Source organism: Phalacrocorax aristotelis, chromosome 1, assembly GCF_949628215.1.
Source record: "Phalacrocorax aristotelis chromosome 1, bGulAri2.1, whole genome shotgun sequence".
Lineage (NCBI taxonomy): Eukaryota > Metazoa > Chordata > Aves > Suliformes > Phalacrocoracidae > Phalacrocorax > Phalacrocorax aristotelis.
The window spans coordinates 135437305-135456595 of record NC_134276.1 but is presented as its reverse complement, the minus strand read 5'-3'; the positions used below and the strand labels follow the sequence as shown (position 1 = coordinate 135456595).

General features: G+C 46.0%; 1 protein-coding gene across 1 annotated transcript; it reads right to left on the bottom strand.

Annotated features, from left to right (window-relative positions):
- Positions 1 to 4080: 4080 nt before the first annotated feature.
- LOC142054700 (uncharacterized) lies at positions 4081 to 19069 on the bottom strand. Its single transcript, XM_075087601.1, is given in 6 exon segments — positions 4081 to 4754; positions 5735 to 5838; positions 7796 to 7834; positions 7836 to 7951; positions 8715 to 8861; positions 18622 to 19069. Coding segments are annotated over 6 exon segments (966 nt in total). The 3' UTR covers positions 4081 to 4642.
- Positions 19070 to 19291: the final 222 nt, after the last annotated feature.

The window sequence follows — 19291 nt, the reverse complement described above, 5'->3', positions numbered from 1 at the left end:
TTCAGGCAGTTGTAGAGAGCAATAAGGTCTCCCCTCAGCCTCCTCTTCTCCAGACTAAACAACCCTGGTTCCCTCAGCCTCTCCTCATAAGACTTGTTCTCCAGACCCTTCACCAGCTTCGTTGCCCTTCTCTGGACACGCTCCAGCAACTCAATGCTCTTCTTGTATGGGGGGCCCAAAACTGAACACAATAGTCAAGGTATGTCCTCACCAGTGCCAAGTACAGGGGCACAATCACTTCCCTACTCCTGCTGGCCATACTATTCCTGGTACAAGGCAGGATGCTGTTGGCCTTCTTGGCCACCTAGGCACACTGCTGGCTCATGTTCAGATGCCTGTCAGACAGCAACCCCAGGTCCTTCACCACCGAGCAGCTTCCCAGCTACTCTTCCCCAAGCCCGTAGCATTGCATGGGGTTTTTGAGACCAAAGTGCAGGACCCAGCGCTTAGCCTTGTTGAACCTCATACAGTCGGCCTTGGCCTATTGATCCAGTCTGTCCAGACCCCTCTGCAGAGCCTTCCTACCTTCAAGCAGAATGACACTCCCACCCAACTTGTCATCTGCAAACTTACTGAGGGTGCACTCAATCCCCTCATCCACATCATTGATAAAGATATTAAACAAGACTGGCCCAGACTGGGGAACCCGGACAAGACTGGGGAACCCTGCTCGTGACCAGCCACCAGCTGGATTTAGCTCCGTTCACCTCAGCTCTCTGGGCTTGGCCATCCAGCCAGTTTTTTTACCCAGCAAAGAGTATGCCTATCCAAGCCATGAGCTACCAGCTTCTCTAGGAGGCTTCTCTGGCTTTACTAAAGTCCAGGTAGATGACACTTTACATTGGTTCTAACAGGCCGGGAGCCAGACTCATTGAACACAAACCTTACAAGAAAGAGGTACAGAAATGCATACAGCAGAGGAAGCTAGGGCTACTCTTTTGGCAAATAGCCACACCGCTCACAAGCAGCTCCTCATCATTAGGACCTTGGTCAGAAATGTGCTGTGTAGCCAAAAACTGAAATGTTTTCAGTCAGTTGAAGGGGGCAAGATTTTAAAGGCTTGGGATCCCAGTAGGTACTAATGAACGTGTACAGATACCAAACTGATTTTAAAAATCTGCCTTCAAGCTGCCTGGCCTCCATCCCATTCCCAAGAGCAACTTGGGCCCCAGCAGCCTAATTTCAAGGTTCTCTGCATGGCCCATGTGGTTTGGCTTGTAGGTGGTGGCACAGACAAGGCACTGGCAATGAGTTTTCCCTGTCTCTCCTGCCACCTCCACCTGCTGTGAGTACAACTGAGAAGACCAACAGGCTTTCTAGAGCTTTGTTACTAGATTTTAAGTGGTTAGCTCTAAGCTCCTGAAGAAAACTCCTGCAAGGTGTTGGCCTGTGCAGGAGGAGAATGTGTTTTAGGGATATCTTTCCTGGATTTCTCTCAGTGAATCTCAAGTTCTGCCATTTGGCATAGCTCAAAGGGACAGGAGTCCCAGTTGTGCAAAAAGAGCATCAAGCATCCTGTATCTGAACCAAGAATCCCACTGCACTCACTGAGAGCACCACAGAAGTGCTGGATGGAAGGGCACTCTGGAAGTTACCTAGTCCATCCTTTCACTTAAAGCAGGACTGCGGCTAACACTAGATCAGCTATGACTTTGTCAAGTCAAATCTTGAAAACTTCCAAGGATGGAGAACCTACCATTTCTACAGTGATCTGATCCAGTGTTGCACTCATCTCTGGTGAAGACGTCTTTCCTCATGTCCAGTCTGAACTCCCCAAGCTGCAGTTGCAGGCATTGCACTCTGTTATATCTTCTGCCCCTACCAAGAAAGGTTGTGTTCCAACATCCTTGTAACTGCCTTTTAAATAGCTGTAGGCACCTATTTAATCATTCCAACCTCCTCTTGGTCAGACTAAACAAGCCCAGCTGCCCCTGCCACTCCCTGTGCGTCATATGCTACATTCTCCGACCAGTTGGTCGGAGTTGGTCCAGGTTGAATCCTCTCCAGTTACTCCAATTTCCTCTTGAACTGGGGCTCAGCAGACCAGACACAGTTCAGGTGCAGCCTCAGAAATGCCATGGAGAATGAGGATTGTAACTTACCTCGATCTGCTAGCCATGCTCCTCCACTATTCATTCATCACTGCTTAGAGTTCATCCCAGAAGAACTTACTTCCAAAAAATTAGCATATATTAATCAACTATATCAACATGCTCTAGAGAGAAGATCAAAAGCTCTTCCAAAGATATTTGTTCAAGTGCTTTTCATGGAAATGGATATACTTGCTTCAGATCCCTTTACTACTGTGAAAACTTGAACCCACAGAGGAGCCATGTGCTTTGTTAAAAGTAAAATCTGCAGCTGAAAATCCTTTCCCTTCAAAGAACAGTCAACTTTTGAGGCAACCTAATGTATTTATCTATTTTACATTTCCAGAGCATCTCTTCAGGATGAGAGGCCGTGCTTGAAGAGCTCATCAGTAATGCATAATTACAGCACGCATTGCGCTCTAAAATCCTAGGGGAGGCAAAGCGGTTGCACTATTCACCAGATAGACTAGGCAAGCTCAGAGACATGCTCACCTCACCTACATGCATCATGATAACAGGAGAAGCTGTTTCTTCATTAGGGTTCTCCGGTAAAGTAAACACTAGGTTTCCTTCTCTAGATGCTATCACCATTTTGACAAAGCAGGCAGAAGCTACGGCATTATTTCATGGGGCCCGGCAACTTTCTGGGAGTCGGTGTCACCATCTTCTTTTGATATTGAATGGACTCTGGCACAGACAAAATGACTCACCCAAAGCAGCCCAGATACCCTGAGATGAAAACTCAGGGGTTTTAGCTCCTGGCACACTGCTTAAAATACAGTGGTTTTCTTGCAGTTTCCCCAGCTCTGACTGTTACAGGCATGGTGGGGTGCTTAGCTGCCTGCTGGGGTTAAACCATGATACATAGTCATTGAAAAGTAGACCTACCCTTGCTGGCAACATCCCACCTTAAGTCCCTCAGACCAGTGAGCTCTATATGAGGCTCAGCAGACATCTGCTTAGCTGAGTATGCTATGGTCTGTATTTTGTCTTCATCTGCCAATGATATATAAGACATATTATATATACATTAATAAGATCTCCTCTCAGTCTTCTCTTCTTTAGGATAAACTGTCCCAGCTCTCTCAGCCTTTCCTCATATGTGAGATGCTTCAGTCTTCGTCATCTTTGTGACCCTTCGTTGGACTCCCCAGTATGTCCACGTTCTTTTATACCGGACACAGTACTCCAGGTGTGGCCTCACCAGTGCTGAGCAGAGGGGAAGGATCACCTCCCTCAACCTGCTGGCAATACTCTGTCTAATGCAGCCCAGGGTGCCATTTGCCTCCTTTGTAGTGAGGGCACGTTGCTAGCTCATGGTCAACTTGGTGTTCCACAGGACACTAGGGCCTTTTCTGCAAAGCTTCTTTCCAGCTGGGTGATGCCCTGCATGTACTGCTGCATGGGGTTGTCCCTGCCCAGGTGCTGGCCTTTGACCTTCTCCTTGTTCAACTTCAGGAGGTTCCTGTCAGCCCATTTCTCCACCCTGTCTCTCCCAGAACAAACACACACACCTCAGAACATCTACCATTAACCTGCTGATAATACTAAATTGGAATATGACATAAACATATGAGGATAAATAGGCTAAACTGGAAATTAATACATTTTCTCTTCCTTTGTTGGAACAAAATTGCTGGGTGGAAAAAAGAGTTTTCCAGGTGTGTGGAAATGAAACCTACTGTCCCACCCCTCCTGTTCACTGTGGCTTTATGCTGTTCACACTCTGAGCCTGTCTCTGCTCTATTTGAACTGAAAGCTCCTTGTAGTAAGGATTTGTCCACTGCTTCTCTCTGCAGTACGAAACTGCAGAGGTGCAGAGGGAAACACATTCGTGGTTTGTCCAATAATGTCAACATAATTAACTGTATTCCTTTGGCTCCAGAAGTCCAGCCTCTTGACTAGCTAGGTTGAAGTTGGCCAGTGAAACACAGCGTGCAGCTCGTTCCTTCCGACAGAGAGAAGTAATGACATAGGTACACACTCGTGGTCCAGTGCAGTACTGGAGGTTTATTTTCACTGCTGGATTTACAGAAGCTGTAGTCTCGCCTCACCCCCTTCTCCCTCACCCATAGCACTGGGATGCAAAAAGAGAGCCTGCCACTGGGATCTGTTTCTGGCAGTGAACAGTGGGCTTCGTTTTCCCGGTCCTGCTGGCACCAGACAATGGAGGCGCAGGGAATGGAAATGCGATCTGAGGCTCAGGAATGGAGGAAAATGGCCAGCTTACCCTCAGAGATCTGAAGACCCAGCATTTGTTGTGACAGAACTTTTGTTTGCCCTTATAGGACAAACACGGAAAGACTAGGGAGGGCAGGGAATATGTCCCAGGTCTCATGTGGTCACAAAAAAACCAGTAACCCAACAGATGTGGACTGAGCTATTACTGAGGATAAATCACCCTCCTGGGCAACAAACCTGTCCCTGCAAAACACCTTTGTGAGGCTGTGGAAAGGGCAAGTCCTTGGTCTTGTATAGAGCTTTGGTTTGTAGGACAATAATCCACTTGTACCACTGACGAGATGCCTACGAGATGAAAATGCACGTGGGGTTCATCTAAGAGATTTCTCACAGATCCATGGAGCAGAGTATTCACAGCTGGAGGCCTGAAAGTGATCTTTCATCAGGACAACACAGTGTTGCACTGGGCTGTTAGAGAGGACCCTGCAAGAGACACGGAACAAAAGCAAGACAGACAGAAAATGCTGAGATCGTCTCCTGGAGGCAAGAAAGAAAAAAACATCTGATTTTGAAGGTGGAGCCCAGAGGAAGTGAAAGAACCCAACCTCCAAAGGGCGGCTCTTACAAAACAAAACATACACCAAAATACCTATCTCCCTGGAGATTACACATCTAAATAATATTGCCATTGTGGAACCCAAATCCGAACAAAACACAGACACAATGTCCTGCAGTGACCGTGATATTCCCCAGCATGAGAACAGCAGTGCTGAGAGTTTCGTGGAAAGATGATCACCTCCAAGGAGCCTGCAAGCACAGTAAGCTGGACTGAAGAAGGGAACTAGGCCAAATGCTTAGAGTACTGACCTACTGACAGTGAGATCTTGGGCGAGTTTCCTTGCTGGAGAGGTGTTAGAGACCACCGCGTGTTAACTGCCATAAAAAGGAAAGGGCCAGGCAAAGTTACTGGACCAAATCGCAATGTTTTCCCCTCATGTAGCATGCTGACTTTTGTCCAAGTAAATACTGAGCCAAATTTAAGGTTCTGACTTGGGTTGGAACCAGCAAAGCAGCAAAAGGCTGGGTCCTCACACCCGGTGACACCAGCGCTTGGCAGAATGGCTGCAAGGTGACTAAACCCAGAAAAGCCACAATGGACCATATGCTTTTCTGACTGAGCAGCTGTGTGGGCAGAAGAGGTAAATAACCCTTGGTCTGAGTATCTGGAGGGAAGCAGAGAGTGAGTTGCTAACATTAACCCTGCTTTTCCCAGGTACATGCCTTCACAAGGTGCAGGGCAGTAGAAAGTAGGCCCTTTTGAGTTCAGTGCTGTACAGGTGACAGTAAGAAGAAAATCTGCCCAGGAAAAAGGCTCCTGAGCTCTGCTGCAAGAACTGTGGGTGTTACGGAACACAAGGGGATCTGAATTAGTACTGTTGTTTGTAAAGCAGATTGAAACTCACTTGGTGCCACTGAATATAGAGCCATCTTCCCAAATCCAGCCAGAGCCTGTGCTGTTCCTCAGTCCAATCCAGAAACACCCTGTTTGAATACTCTTGAACAGGTCCTAGAAATGGTGACAGATTACAAAAAGACTAACAGCAGCCAGCCTGAAAATGGGGGTAAGGATAAGTAAAGAGAACAGGGAGCAAGATGCGTCCCCTTGCCTGACTGTTCCATAAGTGGCTGACAATACAGCTTCTCCACACCTTCTGATCAGGATGACCAGCCCTGCAGATCATGCCTGGAATAACAGCTATGTGTACACTCACAAGGAAGTAAGTGTGCTTTCAAGGGTCCTGGGCAGATCCTCCAAAGGATATTTCTCAGGGCAAGATAGATGAACCAACTGCATCTGTCTCCTGGAGTTCCCTACACAGAGCTTTATGTAGGAACGTATGCTATTAGTATTGATATTAATACTCTACCATGAAGCTAGCTAGCAAGCTAATACAAAGTATTAACAATCAAAGGTAAAAGTCAGGTCAGGGCAGGAAGTGCAAGCACTGACAAATCTGTGTAAAGAGCCCAGGACCAAAGCACATTAAATTTTATAAGAACTTTCCTCCTACATGTTTTCAATGTTCATTTCCTTTTGCCTAACCTTTAACTCTTGCTTACTGTTAAAAGGTGAAGGCTGCCACAGAAACTCAGCCCTGAAGCAAATTCTTTTCCTCCTCGCCATCCTGCCCCCTCCCCCCCCCCAAAAAAGAAAAAAAAGACAAAGACAAGAGAGAGAAGTTTGTCTTGTCCACATTTGTAATGAAACTCTACAGTAACCTTTCACTGGTATGGATGGGCCCCATCCTTATCTCCTGCTGCCATAAACAAAGCTTCAGAGCAGACTTCTTCACACAGAAGCAGTAACAAAGCCAGCTTGGTAAAGTGGTGGGAATAGGAGTAGATTGAGGAACTCCTGAGTGTAGCTGGTGGTTTGGAGGTTGACTGTGCTTCTCCGGCAAAGGGAGTTTGAACAGCCACAGCCCATGCAGCACAGGGCATGGATAGCTAGGAAAGTCTTGCTTATGTGGGGAAGTCTGAGCAGGGATAATGGGTAACACACTGGCAGCAGAGGCAGTAGTAAGAAAGCAGCCAGACCAGGGAGGCTTTCTTCACTCAGAGAAATGGGTAATCTGGGGAAGATGAGTATTTCTCAAGGAATCGGGATTTGCCTGAGAAAATGAGTCAGCATGGTACATATTCCCAGTTGGGCAGAGACTTGGCTTTGTAAGCCCCCCCAGAACATCATACAATGCAACCTCTGTCCAGGGACTGGAAGCTGTCCATGTTCATCGGACCTGAGCTAATATGCCCTGGCTTGCACAAAACCAGATCAAGTACTTCTGCTCTACTTATGCAGACAAGCCTCACCTCCCTAGTGATCAGCTCTACCCATTTCCTTAGCGGTCATACCCTGCCCCCAGTGAGCACCTGCTGGAAAATGAGCAGTGGAACAGATGGTTTCTGATTTCAGCAGCACAACTGAGGTTTTTTGGCAGAGAGAGGAAGCAAGCATCGAAAACAGACTGAGAAAGAAATACCCATGCGTGAACACAGGCAGTGGCAAGGGTCACTGAGCAGGAGAAGCTGGAGCAGCTGCAGGGAGGAGAGGCATCACTTTTGCAAAGGAAACACTTCTGAAGAGTGGGGATGTATTGGTTTGTAGGCAGTGAGTACAGAGACTGCACAGTGCCAGACTTTTCCTGTAATCATTCAGCCCTGTTGGGGCTAGGAGGGGAGGCGGAGAGAGGCATTGGAGAAGACTGTCTCCCAACATCCTTCCTAGGATGATTCTGAGTAGCTGACAGTGACCCTCACCTCTCCCTTCTCCCCTTTGCTTCTTTGCCTGCTGGGAACTGCCAAGGTGCATACTGAAACTGGAAGTGCACTATAACATCACAGTCATAAATCCTTCCTCTCCTTTAAAGTCAAAATATTGCTAGTGACAGCACTGCTTGGGTGTCAGTCACTGAGGTATCTCAAGGAAATGGAACAAGATCCTCAAAGAATAAGAAAGCCATTACCATTTCACTGGTATCGCTGATCACCAGGAGATCAGCCAGCTCCCTGTGCCCAGCAGGATTTCTGGCTGGAGTGCCAGTCCTTCTTCTCCTTGGAGAAGGTGTAGCAGCTCCATCTGTAGGCTATCCACTGCTCAGGGCAGCGTGAGTGGGAGTCACCTGTAAAGCAATCAAAATACTGGATTGTCTCTACCATTAGCCAACAGAAAAATACTTGCCAGCAAGGACCTACTGCAAAGCAACTCTTCTGGATAGTTGCAATGCAGAAAGCACAAGTCAGGATACACATCTAAAAATAACAATGTATGAATACTGAACTTCAAATCCTCTGTGCTATTTCCAAATCTTTACACAAGAGTCACAGGCACTCTAATGCTTGTGCAACACCCCCTCCCCTCCCTGGGTTTCCTCTGAACTACCCAGATGATACCTGAGAACCAAAATTAGCTATGTGAAAGCAGACAACACTCTGGGTGTGCAAAAAGTAAGGGAAAAAATTACATCATTCTGTAGGTACAGTGTGATAATGTCACACATCAGGTGAACAGATTTTAAGCAGCAAACAGTAGGCCCTCCCACATGGTCTAGCACCTTCTGCATGCCTGCAAAAGTGTTATAGACCTTGCACATTTGCTCTGCAGTTTACCACTATAATTACAGCAGACAAGTCTACAAAAACTTTTCAATATGTTTCACCGTTCTCTGCCACAGGTTCTGAAATGGGTTGCTTGGGACCTGCACAATGAACATATTCTTCAAAATATTCTGGATAGGCAGTGAATACTTAAGACTGGTAGGAACCTAGAACAGCTTCTGGTTTAACCCTCTGTAATGGAGTTCAGGATCTGAGCTCCTGTGCTTAGAGGAGTCTCAGGTACTTTGTTCTTGGTTGCTCACCCTCAGCACCCCTTTGTGTACTTACTCATCTTCCAAGTCAAAGCAATCGCTAGGGAGATGCTCAGTATCCCAAAGCCTATAGCCAAGCCCAGCACAACTGCTGGCCACAGACAAGGAGCTGTAAAAGAGAAAAGAAACCGTAGTGCACAGGAGCCACATGAAAACTGACGGTGGTTTTACATGGTTTGCTTGTGTCCTGGGCATTTCCATAAGGAACTGAACCATTTAGAGCATCTCTGTCTGTCCATGACTGCACATTGCTGCCATCACTGTCCCTGCTCAGCCTCCCCAGGGCCTCCCCACGTTCCTGTCCACCAGCCCAGGCACACACTTCAGCTCAGCCGGGAGCCGTCAGTGAGCAGTCCCTGCCTGAGCTTCCCAGGAGGTGTACCTGTCTTCAGGTCAGCCACAGCTCTTCCCCTGCAGGGCCACAGAGCCAGATGGTCCAGCCCCTGCAGCGGCAGACCCCAGGAGAGGAAGCACCTGCCCCAAGTTAGCCGGAGTCCCCCAAGCACCACATGACACCGCTTGCTGGCAGAAACCTCCCAGTAAACCTGCTCAGCATTGAAGCTTGGGGTGGAAACACAGAGCTGCATTGCCACAGCCACCATGTTCCAGCTTAAATGCAAAAAGAAACCCAAGACCTTTCCCCCAGCTCTCTCAGCAAGAGCGACAGGTTTAACCTCAGCATCCTGTTCACAGACTTATACACACAGTCATGTAACATCTTCCTAGGACACTCAGTCTTATGCTCTCATCCGCCTCTCCAGTGTTGGGGTGGCAGGATGGGATGGCCAGCCTTGAAGACCCTGGGATGCCACTCCACACTTTTACCACCACCAGGGGCAGAAAGGGACTCTTTGGGGCAACCTCCACTGTAGCCCAGCACAGCTTTCTTTCAAAGGGTAGGGAAGAACTGCCATGTAGAGGTCTGCTCATGTGCGGCAGGATCCATTAGCCTCCAGGCCACACCTTGCTTTCCCATTGTCATCTCCTGGAGCTGAGAGGCATTCACTTTCCATAAGCTGTTCAAAATCTCTGCACTAAAATGTCCTCTCCCCCAGGTTGAGGAGAGGATGACGCTTACTGCCATGGATGAGCTCCAGGGGAGTTTGGTTTGCTTGTTTTATTAATCTCAGTATGACAGCTGCATAGACAACAGGACTTTCTCAGAAGCACTATCTGTGCAGCTAATGGTTACTGATGTTGAGGAATCCAGGATTTCCCTGTGCTTCTCCCTTAAACTTACATACCACATCCTGCTCCTGTGGTGCTCCAGAGTCTTCTGCCCAAATCCAGCAGGAAAGTCCCTGGTGGAGCTCATGAAATCTGACGTGCTTCTCTTTCAGTCCTACCACAAGACCCCAAGAAACATACCTGTACTCCATAAAAAGGCTAGGAGTCTAAGGAGTAATACGGAGGGAGGGGAAGGCTAGCTTTAGCCAAAGACACTACCACAGCAAGTACATTGAAAACTTGGTAGAAGGGCTGTGAGTAGGATGTCATAGCAATAGGATACAAAATACAGAAGGAAGATAGAAGGGGCTGTTCTCTGCTCAAGTAAAATTACAGTCAAATTAGGTTAAGTAACTAACTGCATCAAGAGGTAACAGTAACAGCAACCCCACAGACCAAGCAAATACTACTAAATGCATCGGACTGGAATTATATGCCAGGCAAGGATGCCGACAGCACTCATGAACCAGCAAAAGGACCAGATCAACCATGAGGCAACCACGGTGACAACAAGAAGCATCAATTAATCACATTAAATTAAGCAAATGCCATGTCAGGGCATGATGAGGGACTGAATGCTTAGACACTGTCAATAGGCACCTCGCAGAGCGACAGGCCAAGAAACATAAAAAGTGAAGCAGCTCGTGACTGCCCTGAGCTGTGCTCAGGCCACCCGGCTCACCATGGCTTCATCTAGCAGCTTCGCTGCTGCAGTGAGCACAATGCACCGAGATTTAGCAGAGCCAAAACCCACCACCCCCAACAACAACAACAAAAGGCACGGTGGTATAATAATTTCAAAATGGGAACCACAGAAAAATGAGGAAATCTGTCAAAAGGAAATTAAAAGTGATGCCTAAAAGAATAAAATATTTATAAGCAGCAGGGGAGACTTTTTTTAGGATCTCTCAGCAGAGGATGAAAACAAATGCACATCACATATCAGGAATATTGTGGGAAGGACAAAGAAAGCCAGCACTAAAACAGAAAAGTAAGGCACTTCACTTAAAAACAAGGATGCATCTTTCAATTATGGATGCTTTGTCCAAATACAGAAAGTAGATCAGATGAATATTCATAAAAATTCATTTATTTTGATCTTAGAGAGGTTTGCAGGCTCACTGGTTTTAAGACCAGTTTCTGGTTTATAGAAATGTATTTAGACCTGCGGTTTTGGCTAAAAGAAGTTTCTAAGGTAACAAGAGGGAGCATGACGGAGCTTCATTGCAAGCATCATTCTTCTGGTAGAAAGATCTCTCCTAAAGTAAAAGTTTTGTCATGTTTCCCATAGCTTGGAGGATCTTCTAGCTGCCCCACTTGTAGTTAAAAATACCAACATTTATTTATTTTTTCATCATTCTTAAAGAACAAAAGCCCATCTCTTTTCAGTTACTAAGTACAGAAAGACTTTTCACTTACAACCTACTCCTCAGCTTCATGCAAGAGGACAATGGGAGAACTGAAGGACTTGAACTGGGTAGCTGTTCTCTCGGCCTGCTCTCTATTCCTCTTGAAGGTGACCCTTGTATATCTGGTGACATGGGTTTTGCCATCAGATTAAGCCTCAAGAGAATGGAGTCAGCCTGAGGTTAAGGGGTAGGATGGAGCTGTTTCTCTGCAGATTACAACTGAAAACTAAATAAAATGGGATAAATATCTGTTGAAACATAATTCTTTGTTCTAAGACCACATTTCTGAGGATTTGTACTTCTGTTTTCTTTCCTCTCTTGCCTCTCAAAGAAGCTATCTCCTGCATCCTCCAGGCCGCTGTTCCAGCTTTTAGGGAAAACTACTTCCAGGACAAGGTAACTGGGATGACAGTTGGTGAAACAGTTAATCCTTAAATGTCAGCACTGGGCATCCGAGCTGATGCCTCCTGGCAATGAACAGAGCAGTTCACCCTCTGTTGTTTCAAACCCACTGCAGAAAAAGGGAACCGACTCGACTCAGCATCAAAACAAAATCCCAGGACACCTCCACAACTAGACCAGTGGGAGAGTTCACTTCAGTTCTTAAAACTGAAAAAGTATGCCATTAGGAAAAAAAAGAGAGTGAAGAGGGCAAGTCACATTGAAGTGTTCAAGGGTAATTCGAGCCTCATGAGAACTGCAGATATCAACCCAGGGAAGTGGAATAAAAAAATTTCATAAATTGGGATTTTTGCCCCTTGCAAAAGGGAGTCCCTGCAGTTCTCCCTTTTTAAAACAGGTTCAGGGGTTTGTGCTTGATCCTCAGCCCCTAGAGCACATGCAAAGCTCTTCTAGAAGATGAAGGGAGAAGGGCTTGGGATGAGTTTGAAACCAAGGAGGGAAATCTGAATAAATCATCCAGAAATATTTCCATGCAGTAGTCTGAGTGGAAGTGTCTCCCCAGGGGAAAGGAGAAGTGGACTGGTGGACATTTAGCATAAATATCCAATGTTACAACTTTCTAGTGTAGAAGATGCCCAGTTAGATCTGTCAGTGCTCTGGAGAAATGACTGTGATACACTGCATTCTTCTGCAAGCAACGTGACACAACATTTTTAGGTTTGAGAGACCAGATTCCGTTCAAAAACGAAAGCTGTTAGCATTTTATGATTCAAGTCTCCTAGGACAGTGTGAAGAATGTCATTGCGGTGTCCCAAATAGCTCCCCTCAGCTCCTGCCTACACCAGTGTAGGAGCAGCATGACTACCTCAGGCCAGGGAAGAGGATTTGAGAAACAAGGATCCTGTTCCTGGCTGTGGCTCACACCTGGTATCGCTGTTACTGCAAGCGTGCCACACAGGCTAACACTGTCTTAAGTGACTGCTGGACTGACATTTTGGTAGTGTGGAATATCTAAGGCCCTCTGGAAGCCAAACAGAAGACAGGCAGGGCAACTCATCTTTTTCAAGGAGCCCAGGAATGCCAAAAACTGTTGGTTTGACCAGGGGACTGATCTACATACACCTGTGATGCTGAGTCACAGGGATGACTTGGTAACAAGGGTGTGCATTTGAAAGCAGAGATGAAACACTTGAGACCACATCCCTCAGAAGTTGTGGAGGTGAAGACAAAGTTGAACATAAAGATCTTTTAAAGAAAGGTACTTAAACTGCATTCCTTAGGGACTCCTCACACGCAGAAGAGATCTGGGAAATAATCGTATAATATGCGCATAATATGTGTTCAAAGAACAGCTTCCTTATTTTAGGCCCTCTGATTTCAGCTCAAAAAGATGAGGGTACATAAAGGAATTTGGAGAGGATGAATATTAAAAAGAAAACAGCAAACATCTCAAGAGGGCATTGGGTAATCTCTACCTCCAACAGGGTAGGAGTGAACACAAATGGCAGGGAATGAAGGGATGTCTCTGTGTTTTCTGATGCAACAGAAAACATCATTTGTGACAAAAAAGACATGCAAAAGCAAGACTGCCTCCCAAGCAGATGGAGTGTGATTACCAGATAGAACTTGGGGGTTTCTGTGCTGGCTTTGTTCCCATAGTGCAGCAAGTGACCAGGCAGCAGTAACAGACACAGATGTACGCAGTTATTCTGATCAGGGCACAGAAATCTCATATCCCAGAGCAAGGGCCCCCTTTGCTGTAACAGCTCTGAAAACAAGCTAAGGTCAACCATTAGTGTTGCAGCCAATGCAACACAGAAGGCAGTTTAAATACAGAGGAGGGAGAAGATGGTTTTAGACTTGGACAAAATCTTCACTGTTCATCTAGCATTGCAAAATAAAATCCAGCAAGCCATTTTGTTCTATTGTTCAATATTCAAAAGCTAGTAATGTCAGATAAAATAAACTGCTGATTCATTCAGTTTCAGTATTAGGACCATTAGTGCCATATACTAACCCATTAAATACATTTGAATGTTTCAAGTTAAACCTAGCTATAATTAACAGCATCATCAGAGTGCAGAGTGAAATATGAGGAAAGGCAAAACCAGGGAACTCTTTCACACCAATAGTGCTGTAAAAGAGAGAAAGAGGGCTAAATGCTTCATCATTGACACTAGTCACATTGCTCTGGAAATCACTGGGAAGTTTGTAGTTCTCAGGATACTATGGATCAGCTTACTGCATGAGTAATATCAGAAACCAAATGCTGACTTGCAGAAGCTGCTGGAACTTCTTGCCTAAAGAAACATACCTTTGATGATAATTCTAAAATCACAGATGGATGCTAACTTTGCTCAGTCTTGCAATTAATTTTATTCCCTCAGGTGTCAGTAGCAGTCTTTCCTATCTCCCTGACAAGGACTGGAAAAAAACTGGGGATAGGCATCCTAACTACATTCCTATTAGGAGAAAACCTAGCTGTTAGAAATGCAGGGTATAGAAAAAGTCTTCTGAATACCTGCAATTCAAATATGTCACATCTTTATACATCCTGTGAGACCTCTGGGACATAATCTTTGTGATAAGCAAAACCTGGGACACATTGGTAACAGTATCATCAATGGGACATAACAAAATACTATGAACTTCACAGTTTTAATTCATAAATTAAAGAAAATAAATGAAGGAAAGCTTCAGCACAATTATAATTTTAAAATCTTCTCCTTAAAAAAGGGGAGGTTTGTTCAAAATTATCAAAAGTGTCTTTAATATTACGAATGGAAAACTGTTTCATTTTCAAGTGGGGGCTGGGGATGATTCCTTCCACAGAGTCTAATGCAGAAAGCCAAATAAATGCATATTTTTCAAGAATACCTTAACAATTCTTCTGAATTATTTATAAATAAAGTGAAAACTACACTGATGTGGCAAATTCATGTTAGCACTATTGGATTTGCGAGTCACAAGGCAAACTTCTGGGCCAGGGAATCAATGAGTCAACTAAACACAATATGCCATTGTGACATAAAACAGAAATCTGTGAGTTGATTCTGTCATAACTGTTGTTGACAAGTTCAGGGTATAAAGAAATGCCATCTCTCAGATCTTGTTATTTAGGTTTGTTTGATAGTTCATAATCTTGACCTTTCCTGTAAGATTGGACCTGGTTTCATTAGTAACTCCTTGGTTAAACGTTTAGCAAGCTATGTTTTTCCTTATTTTCTATATTCTAATTTTCCATATTCCAAAACTGGACACACTAAAATGGAAAAAAAAAAAAAGGGCATAAAGTATCCAGTATTGTTCTCTGGGTTAATGTATAACTCAATAGCAAGAAATATAAGGACATGCATTACTTCAGAGGTCTTACAGCTATGGGGTATTCCACAGGCTTTAATGGTGCAAAGTGGGAAGACACTGAGAGAGATAACTGAGAAGTTTGTTCTGAACTGAGGTGGTGATATGGCAAATGGGGAATGGAAAAAGACAACAGACAAACTAAATATCCTATAGTGCCCCAAGCAGAATAATAAATGGATCAAGGATTTCTAAGAGGCTGTAAGTGAAAACATATCTTTTCTATGAGCTTAGTGGAAATAGGACTTGGACTCCAGCCCTGCAACCAGGTATGCAAGGGGTTAAAATCACTCCCTTGAGAAAAAGTATAGATAGACCAGATGTAGAGTTCCACATGTGTAGTGTGCCCAGGAGTGACAGTTTTAGGACTTGGTAGTGTGCCGTTCACGACATGCAAAACTGCAGTCAAAAATGTGCTTTGATATGGAATAGGATGATGGGACTCGGTAAACTCCCATGCCACAAGCAGAGATTTCCTGATATGAGGATAATCATTCGATGTGCATTGGCATGTCTGGGAATGCCAGTTTGTGTTTAATCCAGGAGGCTGACCAAGCACCAGACAGACCACAGTGTTACAGTCCTAAAAGCTTTTAGGCTTTAGTTTTCTTCTGGAAACTATTGTGCAGTATTGCTGTATTCTGAGAGACCGTAGTCCAGAAGAAGCTCCTGAACTCATTGATGCAGGATCAGGCTCCAGCCACTATCTCCAAAGGCCTGTGTCACGGCCTTCCTTTTCCCAAACACAAGGAGATTGTCTTTAAACCATGAGAAACATTTTTTCAGTAAACTTGGAAGAGTTTAGCAGCATTTCAGAAAGACTTACTTTGTATTTGCAAGTTTTCTGTTCAGGAATGAGCTCAAGAAATTTTAATATAGCTAAGATTGTTAGGAAATCCAGTTATGCCACAAGCATAGGCTTTAAGAGAACTATGAATATCAGAAGACTTCCAAGAAAAAATAAGACTCACACCACTGATTATCACCACAGTGGTTATGGAGCTGAGGTCTGAGGCACTGTTGAACCTCACCTGTCTCATGGGTTCCTCCAAAATATCCAAGTTAGGGCTAGAAAACAGTAAAGACGAAAGGTATACACCTTTTTCACCTCTGTCCCCAGCCCTGGCTCCAGGCATTTGGAAACCCTTCCAAGGCAGCCCAGCTTGAATTCACTATACCGGCTCATATGGCTGCATCAGAGGGGCCTTGTGGGACCTTTGTCAATCTTTGACTGTAACAGGATGCATTCTGGATGGGGCCATGGTCATCAAGGATGTGTAAGCCTCACTGCTGGTCCCTTTTCAGAGGGCAAGAGCTATGCTGCATAGGTTGCACCAGTGGGAGGGCTGAGGGAGTGTCAGCAGTTAAGTGCAAGTCTAGAGCATGAATGAGAGTCAGCAGAAGTCTCAGGTGACATTGCATGCCTAGGAGGAGAAGAGCTGTAAAGCTTAGCATGTTGTGAGTCTTGGAGCAGTAGGGTGACTGTTTGATTGTAGGGCAGGGCTAAGGACAGGATACTTCAGAAGCTGACTTAAATTGTGCTATGAGAACACTGCAGCAGACTGAAGGAGGACAGAACACAACTGAATGTGCTACTGATGGGACTCCTATTGCTTCTTTGCGTACACATGTATGTATATTCTACTGAGTGTCTTTCATCCTGAGTAGCCTGAGAGGGGACAGGATCAAGGTTGTTTGTGCTCTGTGTATTTGTGTGAGTGCTTTGTTTTCAGTCTGTGTAGATCTATGTGACAGCCCAGGTATATACATATGCATTTGTACATGAGCCCATAGGAAAATGTGCTCAGCCTCACTACTTGGCTGAACATGGGGACATAGAGCTGCAGCAGTGTTGTACTGCATCAAAATACTGAATTTGGCAACTGCTAACAGTAGGCTTTATCCTACACTAATATCTCAGAAGCAAAAAGCTCTGTACACTGTTGGAGGCAGGGAAATTCTGGGAAGCAGAGAAGGCATGAAGGGGAAAGTGATGGAGGAGACTCTTTTAATAGAAAATAATCCCATATGAATGAAGGGCCAGTAAGTACAATGCTGTGTCCATTTCAGAAGAAAGTGGTGATGTTACTTTCTGGAAGGATGCCCAGAGTTCAGGTATGGAACTCTGGGGATTTATACTTGAGATTAATTTTTGTATTGCCTGTTGGCAGTCAAAACCGGAAACACCTACCCCCCATATTACCACCACCTCTACAAGGAAAAAAAGACGGGTCGTAGTTGTAGGAGTCTCCCTTCTGAGGGGAACAGAGGGTGCAATATGCCAGGCTGACCCTCCTCATAAGGAAGTCTGCTGCCTCCCAGGGTCCCAGGTAGAGATATCACTAGGAAACTTCCTAGCCTAATATGGCCCTCAGACTACTACCCTTTACTGCTCTTCCACGTGGGTGGTGATGAAGTTGCAGTACGTAGCCCAAGGGTGATTATAAGAGACTTCAGGGCCTTGGGACAGTTAGTGAGGGAATGTGGTGCACAGGTTATATTTTCTTCCCTCCTTCCAGTTGTGGGCAATGATGTTGAAAGGAAAGGCAGACCCAGTCTATCAACACATGGCTCCATGGCTGGTGTTGCCAATACAGCTTTGGGGTTTTTGACAATGGGATGGCCTACACAGGACCGGGATTGCTGGCATTAAATGGGAGCCACCTTTATCAAAGCAGAAAGAGGGTCTCTGCTCAGGAGCCTGCAGGGCTAATTGGCAGGGCTTTAAACTAGAGGCAAAGGGGGAGGGAAAACATACCAGGCTTGCCGGTGTCAAGCTGTGCGATGATACATAATGGTTAGAGGGATGGGCTGCTAGTATGAGCTCTCAGCCTGTAGCCCAGAGGTGTGCTGGGGACACCGCAGCACAGTCAAAGTCTTTCAGAGATTATCTGGGGGCTCCTGAGGTAGTAGGAGCCAGAAAGGAAACTCCCATGAAATACCTCAAAGGAATCAAGGGGTGCTCTACTATGAAGGAGACACAGCCCACAGCCCGGATGAATTGCCTCTACACTAATGCAGACAGCATGGAAAACAAACAGGAGGAGGTGGAAACTACCATGCTGTTAGAAAACTATGACCTGGTTGACATTACTGAAACATGGTGGGACAAATCTCATGACTGGAATGTGGCTATCAATGGCTACAGGCTGTTCAGAAGGGACAGGCAAGGAAGGAGGGGTGGAGGTGTTGCTCTCTACATCAAGAAATCGATACAGTGTGAAGAGCTGTTCCTGAAGAATAACCATGAGCAGGTTTCCCCTACTGGGTGAGAGGCACCTGCTGACTCCTGACCTCTCCCTTCCCTCTTTGCTGGCTGAAACCTGCAATGCGCTCTGGGCACTCCATGATGTTGCAAAGGCTTTTATTGTGTGCTGAGACCATAAAGCTGGATTTGACAAGAGCCTTGAAGACATGATGTCACTTGCCTTGCCAGTGTGAGGCAAGAGCTTCTACTTTCTTCTCACTTAATAGCAGCAGTGCCACAGGCAGGTGCAGCCCTTTGTGTGGGACATCTCTTCTTACTTGTGGTCATCGCCTTCTTGTTGGATGGTGAGGCCACGGGCTGCCTTTGTGGGACAGCCCTGCCACGGTGCCTGGGTGCACCACCTTGCAGGAGCTGCTTGAGCACAGAGCTCTTTGGCATAGCCATCTGCAAGTGCGATGGAGAAATGCGCTGCTGCTTGCTCTTCTTGGAAATCTTGCCAGCCACATCCATGGTCTTTTGTGTCACCCACTGCAGCACTGCAGCCAGGTAGACGGGGGCCTTGGCTCCAAAGCGCTCGGCAAAGTGGCCTCTGCGCAGCTGCCTGTCTACACGGCTCACAGGAAAGAGCAGCCCAGCCCGGGAGGACCTGGAGGAGCGGCTCTTTTTGGTCTTTGCTTCACTGATGTTGATGGGGCCCCCAGAACATGTTGCTTCAGGCTCCCTCTCATGCTCAGGCATTGTGCAGACCTCCTCTGCTCCAGACATGCTGCTTGCAGACTGCTCCCGCAGGTATCTCCACACTGTCTCTTCCCACGCCCTGCCTGTCTTGCCTGCCTGTCCTTGCTTTCCTTGCTGGCCCTCACTGGTGGCTCCTGTCCCTGGGCTTGGTTGGCTGTGCTTGTCCTTGCCGGCCTGGCCAAGGCTTGTGTGTGGCAGGGCAGCCAGGCCCCGCTTTGGCTGAGCCCCTCAGAGGAAGAGCTCAGGCTC